The following is a 12500-nucleotide window of genomic DNA, read 5'->3' on the forward strand; positions in this document are numbered from 1 at the left end:
CACCCAAGTAAAAAAAACGAAAAAACACAATTGCTAATTCCTACATAGCAATACTTTCATGTGCAGTAGTACCATACATCAGGGGCTGTGCATGACAGTAGGCCGTGTTTGCATTGCTTCAAGCGTTTGAGGAAGCCCAAAATGAATATTCATGGAAATCCCCTATCCAAAACTTTTCACCAGAAAGCATTTTTATAGAAAGAGGAAGCCAGGGGTTGATGCCTAAATAGACTTTGTTTTGACTCGGAAGAGAGTTAAATATCTCAGCGGAAAGAGTCTGCAGTTGGTTGTGATCCAGCCATAATGTCTGAAGCTTATGGAGCTTTGACAACATGGACATGGAGTGGATGCTGTTCCACGTAAAGCCGATTTCCTGAAGGTTTTCTAAGTCATCAAAAGTCCCGTCTTTGATGGACTGAATATTGTTCATGTACAACCACAGTTCCTTCAGATTTCTGAGGCCTTCAAACACTCCTTTCTGTAGAATATGGATTTTGTAGCTGGATTGTTGTAGCTTGGCTAGATTGCTTGGTTAGATTGAAGACTCCCACAGGAAAATGTGTTATAGAAGTATGGGAGATTTGAATGTTTCAGGTTTGACAAACCGTCAAAGGCGCCTGCCTATATTAAGACTATGGGGGTTTACCACTGCTATACCACTGTTAAAAAAGACTTCAGAAGCACCTTGTTTCAAATTCACTGGGATCTCCGTCACATTCTCTTGATAAACATTTGTATTGTCATTGTGACAGTCCATCTCCTGGTTACATCCTGGAGATTAACACAAAACCAACACAGACAAGACACATAGAATCACTTGTATCCTGAACATCTTTGTCTCTATGGGGGGTATGCAGAAACATTATTTTAGTATCTTGACACGATATGGGATGAAAAGGTATTCAGGTCTTTTCTAATATTTAAAATACCTTACCATAAAGGGGAAATTGGTTTCATGTCAATTAAAAATAAATAAAAAATGATTATAATCTAACGTAATACTGCTAGCTAGAAAAAATGGTGATCATTGTTATAAACAGACACAACGTGAAGGCATTGGCAACTTAAGCTAGGCAACGGACTTTGACAAAACAGTTTCCCACTAGTTTCCTACCAGCAGACAGAAACAAGACGCAATGTAAAGACTCATTATTACTGGAAGCGACAAATAAGATGGATGACAGCAGATTTCTGGTTGGGGTTGGATTCACCAAGGGGGGGGGGGGGGGGGAGTGAGGCACCACCCAGCTCTCTGTTGGCGTGTCAGGCTCCTGTACTGAAGGGGTGGTCTACATTTGCTTTTATACTCTATTTATACTCTGTCCATATCCCACTAGTCCTGTCTGCAGGACTTCTGTCTACTCTGCAAAGACTGTGGAATCGGAATATCCAAAACGTGTCAAGTTTGCACTTTTTCCACTTTTCCACTCCATTTCTACATGATTAGAAAAGGACATTTTAGCCCATGGAGTCCTCCACTGCTGGAAGGAGTAAGACGTTGAAGATAGCGAGAGTTAAACTTTCTCATGGCATTACCATTCCCAAAATGGAGAAATGCTTTAATCAGGAGTTATCTACTCAGTGACAGGAACAAAGTAAGGTTTCCCCATCCTACTGCATCGGCATTATTAAAGTCAGCTTCAACAGCTGGTGCTACACCATGTGAATATCAAGCATCTCAAAACATCTCCCTAAAGACCTCTACAATTTGATTCATTTCCATGTCTCTCCAGTGCCAGCAAACCACAATTCCTCGCTTTCCGTGACCCGTAGGAACCCTGCACATGTTCCATGTAACAGACCCGTACATGGGACCCCGGGCCAGTTTGGCCTGTTGCTGACAAGGATGAGAGAAAAAAAACCCAGGAGGCTAGCACGTAACGACCAGGTCGTGAACTTTTGAAGGAAACGCAACCACGTAAACCACGCCAAATGTCCTATTGTTTCAACGGGAAACGTACATTGAGATGCAACTGGGCAGCAACTCCATGATAAAGCTACGTAACGTTGCAAGGGAGAGTTGGGGTGTTGAGTGTATGGCAGGAAGCATGGTTATGTGTTGGCTATGCAAGTGTGTAGGAACCGTGGCCAATAGTCTTCCCATTGAGTATCATTGCAAGGATGATGAAATGGCTGGTAATGACATGTTGGGGAATCGTTGACTGTCGACTAAGCACTATCCTCCAGGAATTTTCATCATGATTGTGTATTTGTAATCAAAGTGTGGGTTTACTTCACTCTGTGAAGTGGCAACTCATGTAAATGTATGGAGAGTGGAAGGAGGAAGGGTACTCGAGTTAGATGGAATGCGGTGAAGGGCCGATGGCAGCTGCACAGCTTGAATTCAAAATCTTTGACTGAGTGAACACCCTCCCAACATGCATACATACACACACACACACTCCCACACACTCACTCACACAAACGTACGCATACTGTAAAAGGGTGTGCTAAATTCCATTTTATAAGCCTAAATCTCTTCTAAGCCGAATGTTGCTGAGACCAACCGACAGTGTGTCCCATGAAGGTTATCAACTTCAAGTTAACAGCTCGCTGCACATGGAAACAGTTGCTGCCATGCAGTAGGAATGAAGCAGGAGCACTCAACTGAACTGTCTGGATCTGTAGAGACCTGGAGCCCAGAGATCCAAGCAGGGCCAGGCCAGACCAGGCCAGACCAGGGTGGACCAGGGTGGACCAGGGTGGAGGGCCGTTGGACTCACTACAGCTCATCACTGTGGATTACATGCTGGCAGAAGTTCAGTGGTAAAGACTGGTTGGGGGGAAAAGGGGTTTGTAGCTAGCTAGCAACTGGATCTTACCAAGCTGGCGTGCATACAGCACCCAGCTCCACCTCTCGTCATGGTTCTTTGACGGCCGTAACGTCGTCAAGTACGGTTGTCGTCAACGCTACGACCTTGAAAATAATGCGTTTGTGCGTTTGGTGTGTGTTTGTGACACAGAGAGAGAGTGAGGTGAAAGACAGCGTGAGAGAGAGAGAGATAAGAGAGAGAGAGATAGAGAGAGAGAGAGAGAGAGAGAGAGAGAGAGAGAGAGAGAGAGAGAGAGAGAGAGAGAGAGAGAGAGAGAGAGAGAGAGAGGAGAGGGAGAGGGAGAGGGAGAGGGAGAGGGAGAGGGAGAGGGAGAGGGAGAGGGAGAGGGAGAGGAGAGGAGAGGGAGGGAGGGAGGGAGGGAGGGAGACAAGGGATAAATACCTGCATGCTAATGTCTCGCCGCCAGTCTCCACTCTGTATAAAAGCATTCAGGTCAAAGGAGAGTCAACAGGACGGAAGAAGGAAAAAAGGAAAAGATGTACTGCTTTGTTTGAGAGCGAAGGGGACCTTGAATTAAGCACCTGTAAGGACTCATTAGCTCAATTTAGCAACTGCAGTTTCAAACATCAAACAAACCCCCATCACCTCAGTCCATTACAAGTCAATCACAAGAAAAAGCCCAACACGCAATCTGCTTGTGCAGGAAGCTTCTGCTGTAACCCCATCATTGTTTTCCATTTTTGATTTTACAAACCTGAGACGACGGGTCCATTTTGTGGTGTTGCTGTCCAAGAGGGTTCGTTCGGGCGGTGCGGTGTGGAGTGCTGGTATGCTGGCTGAGAATACACATTTGGTGGAATGTGCTCTGCAGAGGAAAACCCTCGGGTTCCAGGTACTAGGTTCTTATCAACCAGTCATGTTGCTGTGAAGCAGTTGATGTACTGTACAGTAGGTCCTATGGAAGCTAAACAAGTGAAACTAACTCACGACAAGGTTATGTGCCTGTGGTGCCCTTCAGCATTCATTAGCTGTCCGAATGTTCAACTTTCAACAGCTGTTGCTGACAAACCAAACATCTGAGGTTGTTCTCGAACAACACGTCTTGTTTTTCCGGGCGTTTCTCCCAACAGGACGTCGTCGTTGTTGCAATAGCAAGTTTGAAGGGAGGGGGCAGGGGTATTCTGACGTGTCATGCTGTTCCTTTGTACAGCTACTCTTGAACCCTTCTGTGCCCCTGGCTCTTAATCCTGGGATTATGCAGCCTCAAGGTAATCTGGGCAGGTTTTAATTAGTCCCAACAGTGGGGCAACCGGAGAAACTAAAGCTGTAATCTGCATTAAATGAAATCCTTTCTCGAATAAACACATTTTCTAGGAAATTACACACACACACACACACACGCTCTGGAACACACACCTAAAACCGGAGAGTCACAGTGCCATGGCCTCCGATGGATTTCATCCCGCTCGTACACACACATACCCACGTCAAAAGAAATACAATACCCCCCCCCCTCCCCCCTCCACACACATGCTGAGAGACAGACACACGGCCGCCAACAAACGCACGGGCACACGCAAACAAACCCCCCCCCCCCCCCCCAAAAAAGGCTCAGTCAGTTCTCAATGGAGAAAGTGTCCCCCCCTCCCAGCTGTGCCGAGCAGAGTCGGGCCTCGAGACCTCCTGGTCTACCGCTGGGAGCAGAGTGCAGGGGCTGCAGGTGTGAGAGGAGGTTGACTGTAGGAGTGGGGGGGTGCGTTCGCGTGCGTGTGGACTAATGGGTCATAGAGGGGAGGGACTGGAGTGACGCGGTGCCTTGTCCAGTAGGGCCTGTTGCCAGCCATGTTGCTCCCCCAGGCGGAAGACACCTACCTGCTGCCTCGATGACAGGCGCCCCGCTGAGACACACACCCAGGGAGCAAGGACAGAGCCAGGCTGGAGGAGGAGACTCCAGCCAAGAACGCTGAGGCTTCCAGATCTTTCCTCTGAGAGGAGTGGAGCAGGGACGCTGGGGCGAGGTGCTGTCGTTGAAACGCGGCGAAGGATGGGAACTCGGGAGAGTGTGAATAGAGGAATATGTGTGTTTGTAAAAGCTGGCTCCGAGAGTTGACTCTCCCTCCCTTCTGTAAGGCTTGTGTGAGGGATTATGCACAGCAAGCAGTTCATTATTTTGAAATAAACGTTGGCAGGGTGACGCAGAACCTCAATAGTACCACGACGGACTCCATGGAAAGCAATCATCGAATCACTCCAATCACTACGCAGCTACTTACGACACAAATCAATCCTTTGACCCAAACATTGATTTAAAAAGGATTGAATTGCTTCCGCTGACACAAATAGTTCATTAGCGTCCGTAGCAACGGTCTGTTATTCAGAGCAGTGGTCTACTACTCAGACATAACAGACCCTAGAATGCCGCCACCGACCAATCAGAGACGACTCTCCGACAAAGCTGTGTAATAAACTCACACAGAGCCCCATACACACACAGTAAGGCACGCACGCATCCACACACACACACACGCGCACGCGCGCGCACACATATCCACACACACACATTCCAGTGGGCTCATAGGGCCACAGTGGCTGGGGCTGAGTGCTAACGGCGTTGGGCTGAGGTGTAGACTGGTCTGGAGCTGTGAGTCTGCTCAAGGCTGGGAGGCACCGAGACAGAGCTAGCAGCAGAAGCCATGCTTATCATAGAGCAGCCACGCAGCTTAGCTGCTGCCTCAGGTAAGACTCTGGTAACTGGGGGTGGTGTGTTCTTCAGGTGATATATACAATGATATTGATATATATATATTATATATATATATATACATATATATATGTATATATTTATATATATATATATATATATATATATATACACATATATTTTAAGGTTTCATTATGCACAGACTTCATGATACCGAGTACGTACCCGCATCAGTTTATGAGGACGCCTCTGATTTGCCGTTGATTGCGTCTGAGGTTTCACGTGTGAAAGACGTTGACCCACTGAGAGAACAAAGCTTCTCATTTGTGTTCATTTGAGAATGAAAGTGCTACTTTATTACTGTATTATAATGGAAATCATTGATTTTCGTTTGATGAGATCCATTTCTTGCCTCTTGCACTATTACATTATGGTCTCATGACCAAGGCATCACTTAAAATATGTTCCACAAATATAATCAATTTGATTGTATTTATTTTACAGCATGCTCTTCAAACACTGCTTTTGTGTAGATGGATGTGTGCAATTGTGTTTTTCTCATTACAAATCGTAAAATATATCGTGAAATTAACCACATTAAGTCATACAAAGCCCCCACGGAATGTTACATGATGGCAAATGCTAAATGCAAATAAGCATATTTATAAAGAAGGTTAAATATTATTTTGAAAATGTCATCATCACAAATATGTCTCCCGTCTGTTTGGAAATGGCTCCAATTCTTAGTGAAAGCTGTTTCACCAAGACTTAACATCCGATGTGATTAAAAAGGAAGACAAGATGACAGGTAAATGGGAATCCATGGGCTCACTTGCTGCTACAGTATCAAAGCTGCCCTGACAACATCCTACAGATTTGACTGTGACAGCAATTGAGGTGCGGAGGAAGAAACGAGTCTTTTCCCCATCAAATCAGGGAAGTCGAGAGCAGATCACCTTCCCAGGGAACAGATTAGTCCATGCTTAGACGTTGTTGCTAAGAGGGTTCACAAGGTAGAGAATGTTGCTCCATAAATATTGCTGTGTGTCAGCCAATGGAACATGCTGTACTTTACGCAATACCAAAATACACCAGCTGATGTTACAGTTGAGACTTTTTGCCAAACACTGTGAGTGATATGGTTCGTGATCCCCACCACTGTCAATTATAGAGGAGAGAGAGAAAGAAAGAAACAAGGGGAGCGACGCCGAGAGAAAAAAAAGAGAGAGAAAGAGAGAGAGAGAGACAGAGAGACAGAGCAACGGGAGTGGGAGAGTTTGTCTGTAAGGGTGTGAGGCGCACTAACTGGCTGTCAGACACCTTCCTCTCATGTCCAAGATGTTCCTCACGCACACACACACACACACACACACACACACAGCCCTTCCCGTGTCTTGGCAGACGTAGGGCATGCACCCCGACGACAAATCTTAATTACACAATAGGGTGTAGGCCATGTGCCATCCTATCATAGCATGTCAAAACTCATATAGAGAGAGAGAGAGAGAGAGAGAGAGAGAGAGAGAGAGAGAGAGAGAGAGAGAGAGAGAGAGAGAGAGAGAGAGAGAGAGAGAGAGAGAGAGAGAGAGAGAGAGAGAGAGAGAGAGAGAGAGAGAGAGAGAGAGAGAGAGAGAGGAGCGAGGATGAGAAATGAAAGACGCATAAAATACAACAGAAAGAGTGTAACGTGACACATCTTGCGGGTTTTCGTCTGTAGGAAGTGTTGGCATGCCTCTTGGTGTTGGTTTGTTATTCCGTGTGCCATCTCTGAGTCCTCCTCCGTGGTCCCTGGCTGTTTTCCGTTGTGGAGCAACGAGGCCAGCTCCACACCGCCTCTGCCAACACCGACCTCGCCTGAAACGCGTGGGAGGTTTCTACTTTCTGCGTGTCCGAGCGAGGGCGTGAATACAGGGTCGGGGTAGAGGCCTGTTGGGGGGGGGGGGTTTGTGGGGGGAAGGGATGGGTGTTTAGGGAGGGCGCGAGAGGGGGCGCGAGAGGGGGCGCGAGGGGGCGCGAGAGGGGGCGCGAGGGGGCGCGAGAGGGGGCGCGAGAGGGGGCGCGAGAGGGGGCGCGAGAGGGGGCGGTCCTGCGGCTCCGCTGAGTCATCGCGTCGGGCTGCCCCCGCCGAACGTAGCGCCCCCTGCCCCCGACCCCTCCCCCTGGCGCCCCAGGCTTCAGTTCCCCCCCCTCAGAGTGATGGTTCATCGTGGGAAGTCTGGTGTCAGGGTAAGTGTGCCTGTGTGGAGTGCCGTCCCAAACGCGCGCCGCCCCCGGTTGGGGACCGGAGCCCAAGGCAGGAGCAGGTCCCCGGGGGGGGGGACGCTGGCTGGGGTTTGGCGCGGGGGGGGGGGGGGGTCTCGACATGGGCCAGTCAGGCGGACAGCATGTTGTTCTTGCTCGGGGAGCGAGGGTGGGGGTGGGGAAGAGTGGAAGCCCTGTACAAGCAGAGCGGACGCTGGGACAAGGGGGACGGCAATTCTCCCAGGATGAATGGCGGAAAAAAAGAAAGAAAAAACGTCCTCCTTTGTTGTGCCGGGTGGTGTGTGTGTGTCCCTCCTCCTTCCCTCGGAAGCCCCTCCCCTTTGTGTTCCGCAGCCAACCTGTCCCGACCAGTCACGTCCCGTCGTCGGGGAGAAAAACTGTGTTCTGGACACTCAGTTATACAGTGTCCCCCGAACCTCATGTTGATAAAGAAGCACTTCCTGTATGAACAGGATTGAGGCGAGCCTTGTTGACCGTAAGAGATACATGTTTTCATGTCCTGCCTGCTTTGAAATGAAGCTAGACTAGACAATATAGATATTGGCCTCTATCACCTATGATGTCAAGAATGAATGCATGTGTATATCTGCTGACAGATGGTTCTCAGGATTGCTGATTCGCTTGTACCTTTATGTTTGTGTTTCCATCTGCATTTGTAAGCGTGCGTATGTTTGTTTGTGTGTGTGTTTTCAAGTGATCCCTTGTTATTCTGTCGTATACCTCATGGCTATGGCATGCTAATTTAGACATGACAGCAACGTGCCCTTACCCTCGTCTCTTCCCATTGGCTGTCATCTCAGCTCTAGTCCTGAGGAAATCAGGAAGTGTTCCATATTCATGCGGGTTGGAGAGCAGCTAACAGCTCAGAAAGTCCAACAGTGTTTGACACATGAGTGAGTGTTGCAGTTCTGACAGCTATCCCCACTATCTCTGCGGCTCCGACTGAGAAAACAAATGTTTTCACGCTTCGTAGGGGTTTCGTTCGCGAGCGTTTGAGTGTGTGCTTGTACAAAAAAAAGAAACGACATATGCACACTCAAAGCATGGCACACTGTTTGTGAATCCAAAAATAGATGTATAAAAATGCCGACGTAGCTGGGAATGTCATATAGTCTTCAGATATCCCCACGGCTCCTCAAAAAGCTGTCTTTGTTCGACAAATAAATCCCTTTGCTGTGGTGAGGCTTAGTGTTCTGGTGCTGTGTTCCATTCTAATGGTGTCTTCCTGTTTTAAATTATCTCCCTCATTGCGGATAACCCATCTATAAGATTATCTTTAGATTGGAGGCTTAACTAGCCCACTGAAGTAATCTTTATGGTGTTTAAAGCTTGTGTAGTATCTTTTTTCTTACGTTGTGATGTTTTTCCAATTGAAAATGACCATAGGAGGGGCCAGGATATAAAGGAGACTGTTTGAGGTTGCAAACCCAGGTTGCAGGTGTATAGTACAATGCAGGTGTTGGTATGAGTGTGGGTCACCTCGGCCGCCCTGGAACATTCTGGCAAGCCCTTGAAATCTGTCCAGAGCTCCTCTCCCTTCAGCACCCCAAGCGCACATCATCTCGGACCAAGAGGGGCTCTGAGTGAAGGACGACACTGATGATACTCTGTCCTCTTGTCTCCCCAGGCACAGAAATCGTGGATCGAGAGAGCCTTCAGCAAGAGAGAATGTGTTCATATCATAGTGAGTGGAAAAGACCACCATAGGTGAGTGACGCCGCAAAACTGTTTGACTGTCTGCTGCCGTTTCAAGTCACAGCACCCGTGTGAGAAAATCGTTTTCCTGTTGCCCGGTTTATTTCCCTCTCTTTATCTTTATTCCTGTTGTGTCAGTCTTTCACGCTAGTGCCGCTGCCCTGCCCTGGGTGACAGAGCGAGAGTTTCAATCCAGTAGCACAGTGCTCTGCTCCCCTCCCCCACCACAGAGGAAACAAGCTGTTTGTTTGGATAAACAGAATTAGCATAGCTTGAGGGAGGCCGCGAGAGAAAAACATGGGTTTTCCCGGATCAAATCATCCTTCAGTAATAAATATTTATTTTGATGCTGGCCGAAACACTCAGGATAGACATGGCGTGCTTCCACTTCACGGGATGACGGAAACTTTGTATTGTTGTCAAATGTTCCTGATTCAGAGCCTTAAGGAGTTTAAACAGTGATGGCGTATTTCTGTTTAATATGTCTTCATCAGACCACAAATGCAGTTGTGATATACCTCGCGCTAAGGTTCACAATGGATTGATATCAAATACTGTCTTTGAAGTATTGTACCCACAGGAAAAGAGAGACAGATATCCAGAAAAGTCTCACAAGATGAAAAGACTATCGTCTAGATGTCACTTCCCTTATCACCAACCACCACTTCCTGTGATACCTCGGCCTCTATTCCCCCCCCCCCTTCCTCCCCCACCTCCTCCTCCCTCCGGCCTCTCTCTCGACCTCTTCACCCTCCCCTCCCTCAGGTGCTGTTGCGGCCGCCTGATTGGCCAGCATGTGGGTCTGCCCCCGGGCATCTCCACCAGTCAGAACGACAAGGCAGAGCGTCTGGCCAAGAACGACAGCCTGGCAGAGAAATGGTGCATCAGCAAACACACTCAGCTGAGCCCCACCGACGCCTTCGGCACCATCGAGTTCCAGGGAGGGGGGCACTCTAACAAAGCCATGGTGAGCGGTCCACTCGTGTCTGTGGTCGAACACGACTCCATTCAAACGTTTCGTTTACTTTTGAACTGTCATTTGAGATGTTCATTCGAACGGGCCGCTGATTTCCTTGCAAGGAGGCGCAGGTGTGTCTCTTATCTGTCAACTCAACTCTTTCTGCGCGTGCTGTGTGTGTGTGGGTGGGCGGGCGTGCGCTGCAGTACGTGCGCGTGTCGTACGACACCAAACCCGACCTCCTCCTGCACCTGATGACCAAGGAGTGGCAGCTAGACCTCCCCAAGCTGCTCATCTCGGTCCACGGAGGCCTCCAGAACTTTGAGCTGCAGCCCAAACTCAAGCAGGTGTTCGGCAAGGGGCTCATCAAGGCTGCCATGACAACCGGGGCGTGGATCTTCACGGGCGGGGTCAACACAGGTGGGTGGAGCTTGTTTGTCTGTGTAACTTCTCCTACATCTGTGGCTTTATTTCAGTGTTTTTATGCATAATCGGTGTGACTGTAGTTGATGGCTCTAAAACACGAAAGCTCTGTAAAAGGTCGAAGTGACATTTTTAGCTAGCAGAAATATGATGAAAATGATTCGACAGACACATGGGCACAGGGCTAGAGCAAAGAGACAAAGAAAGCGAGGTCTGAGGAGAGAGAGGAGATGGAAGGGTGAATAATTGATGGACAGATGGATTTCTGGACAGAGAGAGCTGGAGAGTGAGAATGTCAGAGCAAGACGTGGAATGAGATGACCTCCAGGCGTGACTGAAGATAGCCCGACGGAGCGGCAGTCTGCATGTGTGTGTGTGTGTGTGTGTGTGTGTGTGGAAACAGAGCAGCTTACTTTCAACTGTCACGGGCAGCTTGGCAGTGTAGAGGAGATCATATTCGATGTATCTATGTATATATCATTGCATCATCATAACAAATGAATGGAAATGTAGCCGTGTATTACCCCCGTGTACGTGCATCTGCGCGTTCTGTGTCGAGGTACAGTATGTTCCTTATCCATCTCTCTCACTGTCTCTCTCTCTTTCTCTCCATATGAAATGCATACAAACACACTGACGCGTGTTCCTCAACTCCATAAACCACTGAAACGCAGGAGTGATCCGGCATGTGGGCGATGCGCTGAAGGACCATGCCTCTAAATCTCGGGGAAAGATCTGCACCATCGGCATTGCCCCTTGGGGCATCGTAGAGAACCAGGAGGACCTGGTGGGCAAAGACGTGAGTCACACGTGTGTGTGTGTGTGTGTGTCTGTGTGTGTGTGTGTCTGTGTGTGTGTGGAGGCTGGCGTGTGTACGTATCGTGTGTCTAGCCTGTGTGTGTTTTGCACTCTTGTGTCCTTCACTCATACACAGTAACAACCTCGACACACTCGCGCTATGTTGTAGCCGCTTTGTCATGCAGCCCGCTAAGTCGGCAGAACGGGGACGGTCGTAAACATAGCCTCGAGGTGGGCCAAGTAATGATACCACACAGCACCGCGTCGAGCCTTGACAATCCATCCGACCGCACTGGTGATAACCACTCTCGGCCTCCTGAGAGCTTCTTTGAACCCGGCGGTCGCTAAGTGTTTTTGACCGTCCACAGGTTGTTCGGCCGTACCAGACCATGTCCAACCCCTTGAGCAAGCTGACGGTGCTGAACAGCCTCCACTCCCACTTCATCCTGGCTGACAACGGCACCACGGGGAAGTACGGCGCCGAGGTGAAACTCCGCCGGCAGTTGGAGAAACACATCTCCCTGCAGAAGATCAACACACGTGAGTGCAGCGGAGCCTCTTTGCACACACACCTTTACAGCCCCGCCGCGCCGACGTTCTCCAATCACCAGCCAGTAGAACTACCGCTGTGGAAGCCCAGGGTTCTCCAATCACACGTCGGCATACTGCCGTCGAGCCCTGGAGATCTCCAATCGCAAGCCGGCATACTGCTGTAGAACCCTGGAGATCTCCAATATCACAAGTCGGCATACTGCCGTCGAGCCCTGGAGATCTCCAATCGCAAGCCAGCATACTGCTGTAGAACCCTGGAGATCTCCAATCACAAGTCGGCATACTGCCGTCGAGCCCTGGAGATCTCCAATCACAAGCCAGCATACTGCTGTAGAAC

At 48.9% G+C, this 12500-nt stretch overlaps 1 protein-coding gene across 1 annotated transcript in view; it reads left to right on the top strand.

Moving 5' to 3' along the window:
- Positions 1-12500, top strand: part of LOC146232748 (transient receptor potential cation channel subfamily M member 3-like) — a 95756-nt gene that overhangs the window by 40790 nt on the left and 42466 nt on the right. Inside the window, 5 exon segments of the mRNA XM_084690011.1 lie at positions 9365-9444; positions 10198-10399; positions 10597-10810; positions 11488-11612; positions 11980-12151. Coding sequence (XP_084546137.1) covers positions 9365-9444; positions 10198-10399; positions 10597-10810; positions 11488-11612; positions 11980-12151 — 793 coding nt within the window.

The sequence above is a fragment of the Hypomesus nipponensis genome, chromosome 24 (assembly GCF_054491055.1).
Source record: "Hypomesus nipponensis isolate SF chromosome 24, ASM5449105v1, whole genome shotgun sequence".
In the NCBI taxonomy this organism is placed as follows: domain Eukaryota; kingdom Metazoa; phylum Chordata; class Actinopteri; order Osmeriformes; family Osmeridae; genus Hypomesus; species Hypomesus nipponensis.